General features: G+C 36.0%; 1 protein-coding gene across 2 annotated transcripts; it reads right to left on the reverse strand.

The window, feature by feature from the left end:
• Window positions 1-972: 972 nt before the first annotated feature.
• On the reverse strand, window positions 973-5715 carry LOC132031430 (uncharacterized protein At4g26450-like). 2 transcript variants are annotated; one of them, XR_009408265.1, is made up of 5 exons: window positions 5266-5715; window positions 2465-4507; window positions 2172-2361; window positions 1817-1988; window positions 973-1311 (listed from the first exon to the last, which is right to left on the reverse strand). XR_009408265.1 is itself a non-coding variant. In XM_059421395.1 (5 exons), exons 2-5 carry the CDS (start codon window positions 4384-4386, stop codon window positions 1259-1261), a joined length of 2220 nt encoding a protein of 739 aa, XP_059277378.1. In that variant the 5' UTR covers window positions 4387-4507; window positions 5266-5713; the 3' UTR covers window positions 973-1258. The 2 variants fall into 2 exon arrangements, 1 of the variants encoding a protein (XP_059277378.1); XM_059421395.1 differs by having other exon boundaries at window positions 1934-1988; window positions 5266-5713.
• Between the last annotated feature and the right edge of the window lie 342 nt (window positions 5716-6057).

Consider the following 6057-nt stretch of genomic DNA (forward strand, 5'->3'; position numbering starts at 1 on the left):
GGGAAAAAGGTTGTAAAGAAGAGGGGAGAACTTTGATACAGCCAAGGTGTTCGATGATATGCCTGAAACCGCATAATAATTTTCTATTCCATTCTTTTCATAGGTGATTTTTGATGTAAACGTCTACTACTCCCTCCATCTCATTTTAAGTGTAACGTCTACTACTCCCTCCATCTCAATTTAAGCGTCTTCGTTTAACTAGGCACAAAATTAAAGAAATTAAAGGAGACTTTTGAATCTTGTGATCCTGAATTAAAGATACATGTAATGTACTAGAATGTCTATTGAATCTTGTGGTCTTAAACTTGTCATGTTCGATGTTTGAATTGTTAACTTACTAAATATAGTTGGAACATAGGGAGTACTATTTTGCAACACTGAACTTTTGATAACAGGAATATAGGATTATTTGAAAGATATTTTGACAACTTTATGTATGACAACGAAAAATGTAGCGTATCGTTTACCGGAGATGTATTTGCAAATTCATTTGTAACTAACGAAACAGAGTTATAATCGATTTTGACAGGATCAAAGGAAAGCTACCTCTTAGTTCTACTTACAAAATACAGTGTTAACACGATATGCTCATTTCATGTTTTGTATGCCACATAGCATATATGTTTGACATATAAATACTAAATAAAATAAAAAGAAAAGAAAAAAGAAGAAAAGGCCCGAGCTCCCGAGCTGTTTATGTTTCGATTTACATATTTAATCCTATCATTACCCATTAATCTATCAAAAGAAGGATATTAGACAAAGATGAACGTTTTTTTGGCCATAAAACTAAATATTAACTGAACCATATGGTGCATTTCAGACAATTCTCAACGCTTCCCGTGTCTTTCTCAACAGTCTCCATCAACTTAAGTTCTATACCATTTGGCCAAACACATCAGTTATTCATAAAGTATAGCGCTTTTCTAGGCACTCCCTTGATTTCACATATCAATTATATAGAACAGAGAATCAGGGAAGTACTTGACTGCTAATCTTTTAATCAAGAGTGGCCAACTGTGTAATAAAACTAAAAAAGAGCGAAACAGAAAAGGAGTAAAGAAAATACATTTGACTACGTCCCTTCAACAGAGAAGAAGAGGAGAAGAGGGAGGGAGGGGCGGGGGGATGGTACTTACATCAGCCATTAAGTATAGATGAAGTTGCTGTAGCATAGACCTAATCTTTGACAACTAAAATTAGCTATACAGATGATTATTGCATACTATATTTCACGAAAACCTGGAGAGGTAATAACTTAAAATGGCTTACCGAATTCTTGTGTCTGCTGCTCCCAGGCCCTCAGAAGGCCTACACAAATATATTAAGCATACTTAGAGAACAAACAAGACCTCGGACAGCTATAGGATCATAGGCACACACAGACATGCACAAATATACAGGCACAGTACATATTCTTGCATATGCCTATGGCTGTGGAGCTGAACATCAATGAACTGACCAAGCGAAACTACAAGTCATTCAACAACATGCATAATAGTTTCAAAAGCCTAAGGTCACTCTCATCACCATGGATTTCATTATTGCTTACCCGTTCTATAATCATCAATCAATTTCCCTCTCTTTTTACGGACTATTTTTTTCTACAAAATTCATGATACTGTTCAGAGGATGTAGAGCTTCTGACAGTAAGAGACTTAGATAGCAATGAAACACATCTTATGAGAATGAACCATCATTACCAAATCAAAAGGCTTATTAATTGTGCAGAATAATTAGAAATCAAATGAATAGCGAAAACATTAACGTGCACAATAATCAGAAACAAGCAATCGGTGAAACCATTAGTGAATACCATAATATAGGTTGGATCATGGAACAACCATGTCTCCGAACACACAGGATTTCCTCCAAAAACACCCTCAAATAGTAAGATCAGATTCAAACGCATGAGAAAAGATCTTTAGCATACTTATCGGTATTTCTCCCAAAGACATATATATCGAATCATCATCGCCAAGCATTCCCTGTAGAAAAAAATAATCAAAAATAATATTCAACAAGAGGTTCGTGAAAAACATCGATCAAGAATTATGTTGTTCTCAGCTGCAAGTGAAGCAGAGAAAACAACTATAGTAAAATTAACATATATTGAATCAATTCAATAAATAACTGCCAAAGACCACTTATGAAAATCATGGCACTAGTACCTCTCCATTATGCAGGCCCATATCACTGTGTAAAGAACTCATATTTTCTGGTACAGAAGAACAGCTTGGTATATCATTCCCAAGCAATTCTGATATCATCAGTCCATAACCGTCATGAACATCAGGAATATTGTCGGTACCATGTGGGTTATTAGAAAAACCATCTGATCCAGTAAATACAACTTCAGACCTGTGTATGACTTCCCAAAATTAGAATAGAACCTTGGCAAGCAATGCGATTCACCTAGCACTCACCTAGAACACGGACAAATATATTAATGTTATGAACTTACCTTGTCTCTGGATTATTTAAAGCCTTGTCTTCTTGTTCAAAATCATTTTCCAAATCAATCACCTCAATGTCAATATCATCAAAGCCAGATTTAGCATATTTACTAGCTGTATCGCAGTTATTACTTATGGTCAGATCAAAATCAACTGGTGCTTCTTGTTTTACACTTCCAGTTATCCCTGGGAAGATATGAACAGGATCAGCATTTTGAGTCTCATTCACATCAGAAGCTTCCAAGAGATTGAGGTCACAAGTTTTCAAGGAGCCTGGAAAAAGTTGTTTTTCCGTAAAGTCAGTGCCTGGCTCCATGTCACTCTTGGTAATCAGAGGAACGTCAACCAACTTCTTCTCATCCGGTTCATGTGAATTCGGCCAGTCGTCCATGGAGTTAGAATGGTACAGAATACCATCTGAGAGAGCACACATTGATGAAGCCAATTCTCTAGGTTTCTTAGTTCCCACTGTAAAGTCATCATCATGCTCTACTGCTCGTTTCTCTCCTCTTTCCAAGTTAATAGAACTGCAACTTTCAAATCCAGGTAACTCCAGAATTGTTTCACCCTTCTTTATTACCATGCTGTCTCCAAAAGACGAGGAACCCATCTCATTTACCTGTTTAATGACGTGAGAACAACATGATTCTTCCTCCAAATCAAGAGGTTCTGACTTGCCAGAATCAAGGTTTCGTGCATCATGACTATGAGGAGATGAAATTACACCAGGGGAAACATCCACATGGTTCACTTCTGAGTGCTTTTGAGTATCCTTTGGAATCTCCATCTCACGGGAGTTCTCATCTTCGATTACTGCATTATCACAAACCTTCAGAACTCTATTTGCCAATGAAGAGCGAGTCTTTTTGGGAACCTGCTTAAACCTCCAGAAACTAAGTAAATCATTACTACTCTTGCTCGGCTGCTTATCTGCTATGTCCTTGGCAGCTTTTCTCTCCAAATCACCATTACTGTTGTTTTCATCAACCTGATCAATTTCTATTTTTGAGGCTTCAATTTCAACACACTTCTCATTATTTTGTCGTTCATCCTTTGGTGGAAGATTAGTTGCAGTGCTAATAAGACTTGCCTTTTTACCTGCATCATCAACCTGGTCAACTTCTATTTTTGAGGCGTCAATTTCAACACAGTCCTCATTATGTTGTCGTTCATCCTCTGATGAAAGATTATTTGCACTGCTAATAGGACTTGCCTTTTTACCGGCATCATCCTCTGCCTTGTTTTGGCCTGCAGGCTCCGAATCAACCAGTGAGTTGCCTGAACTTTCAATTTCATGATTTATTTTCCTGGGAGGAGAATTTTGCAACACCCCATCACTATCCTTAGCTACTTGCTGTTCATCTCTATTCCCAGTAAAAGCATTATCTAGACCATCCACATCAGGAGAGTTTCTGACTCTATTCCACGACCCACTTCTTCCTAATTCTCGATTGAACTCAGAGCCATAACTTTTAACGGTTCCATTTCTTCTCCTTTCTCTCATAGAGCTTCTTGAACCCATTGAGTTATATTCATCAGGAAAACCTTTCCTACCATGGCCTACATCACCTCCTAATATTCGACCTTCCACAGAGACCCGCATAAAATCAGCCTCCTGTGACCTAAACCCCTGAAATTCTCCGACCGGGTTCTTTAAGCTACCATTTTGATACTTCCCAGAAAGAGCACTTGGCGGCAATAACCCCTTGGAAACAAGGTACTCAGCCGCTAACCGTCCAGCTTCCATGAAAATTTCATTTCCATGTGGCATTGCGAACTGCTTTGACTGGCCACGCCCAAAAACCACACGGTTATAGTTTCTGTACTCACCCCGACCTCTCACGAATCGCTCAGGCGAAGCCCCCACATCTCCAAACCCCATTGAACTAGACCTATTCCTATTTACCGGATTGCGATATCTGGCATGCATGTTTCAATAGATAATATGAGTATTTATCAGCTAAGTAGGCAGTAACTACTCCACAAAAAAGTCTGTCTTTGCAATTCCGTCAATGATCAATCAGCTACTGGTTCCTTCAACAGCACTTCCCCTAAATCATAAAAAGTAATAAGAATCCCAATTATTTACACAAAATTTCAAGCTAAAGACCAATCTGCGAATGTTGTTATTCTTTTCGGAAAATTAGTAACTACGTACTCCCTCCGTCTCAAAAGACTTAGCGTCCTTATTAAAATTATCTGTCTCCAAATACTTGTCATTTCAGAAGTTCAAAATAAATATTGAAATTTACGTTTTCTCATTTTACCCTTAGTAGTAATTGTTCTTGAAGACTACAAACACCTCAATAATGACACATAAATAGAGCAAATATTCAATAAAGAGAGATTATATCTTAAAGACATAAATAAATAAGGATAAAATAGTCAAACACACCTCCTAATTACTCTCTTTGTCCCAATTTATGTGATACAATTCGGATTTCGAGAGTCAAACTTCTTTATTTTGACCCTGAATTCGAACATATAATCTTTAAGTTTTTTGAAGAATAATTATATATTTAAAAACTACATAAAAATACTATAAGTCACAATAATTAATAATTAAAAATATTTAAAGGATTTTCTTATTTGACTCTAGAAATCCAACTAAATTCACGTAAGTTGGAACCGAGTGAGTTTTTTCTATAAGGAGCGTGTAAATAAAAAACATGACAAGTATTTTGAGACATAGAGGGATTATATATTTTGTTTTCCTTGTTGCAATTTCCTGTTTGTTCATAAACCCTAAAGTGAAGAGTCTCTAATTAAATCCATGGCAATTGAAATAGCTTTAAAAATTTAGTGTTACCTTGGTGAAAAATGAAGCAATTTTTTTTGTCTTGAGTTCCAAAACTGATGGTTTTTTAGGGTTTCAGATCCATTTCACATCAACATCAAAATTGTACCTTTTCTTCCATCATCATCTTCATCAAAAGATCAAGAATGATCAAAATTAGGTTTTTTCTGTTTATTCTTTTTATAATTTGTCTATTTTCCAACTATGTCCAAGAAATCATCAAGGTCAAGATCGATACAGATAAAAAAAATCTGGGAATGAAGAATATAGTGGGAGATTAATTGCGGGCTGTTTAAGGAAGTATTCCCTTTGGGAAGATACTTATTAAATGTATATGTGCGTTGTTTATAGCTTTCTTGTTAGTGTTGTCAAGTGTGAGTTCAGAAGGAAGGACAAAATTAATTTAATTGAATTGAAAAGGATCGAAAGATAGCAAAGTGCGTGATCCACCAACCTGCTTTTTTTTAATTATTACACGCAATGGGTATAAATTTATATTTTTCTCGCCTTCTTTATAAAGTTAGTACTATTTCAATCCATGTGGTTGGCTTTAAAACATCGAATATAACGTAAAAATTAAGCGGAGGATCAATTTTTGAGCCGGCAACTAAAATTTAGTCATCGTTAAAACATAATTGGAGAGTTGTCACTTTCAATCTAAAAGTAAAATTTGACAAAAATACCCTTAGCTAAAATTTAGAACAATTCCATCACATGGTGTTGGAGTTTCAAATTTTGATGAGTGAAACTCCAGCACAATTTATTGGAAATGTTTTGCAGTTTCAATCTTCAAGGACAATTTAT

This window comes from Lycium ferocissimum, chromosome 9 (assembly GCF_029784015.1).
Source record: "Lycium ferocissimum isolate CSIRO_LF1 chromosome 9, AGI_CSIRO_Lferr_CH_V1, whole genome shotgun sequence".
In the NCBI taxonomy this organism is placed as follows: Eukaryota; Viridiplantae; Streptophyta; class Magnoliopsida; order Solanales; family Solanaceae; genus Lycium; species Lycium ferocissimum.

Excerpts from the sequence above, each read along its gene's own strand:
- LOC132031430 (XM_059421395.1), bottom strand. The coding sequence starts at position 4,386 with ATGCATGCCAGATATCGCAATCCGGTAAATAGGAATAGGTCTAGTTCA. Across the intron at positions 2,362-2,464 it reads TTAAATAATCCAGAGACAAG|GTCTGAAGTTGTATTTACTG; the intron begins GTAAGTTCATAA and ends AGTCATACACAG. Across the intron at positions 1,312-1,933 it reads TTTGGGAGAAATACCGATAA|GCCTTCTGAGGGCCTGGGAG; the intron begins GTATGCTAAAGA and ends ATATTTGTGTAG.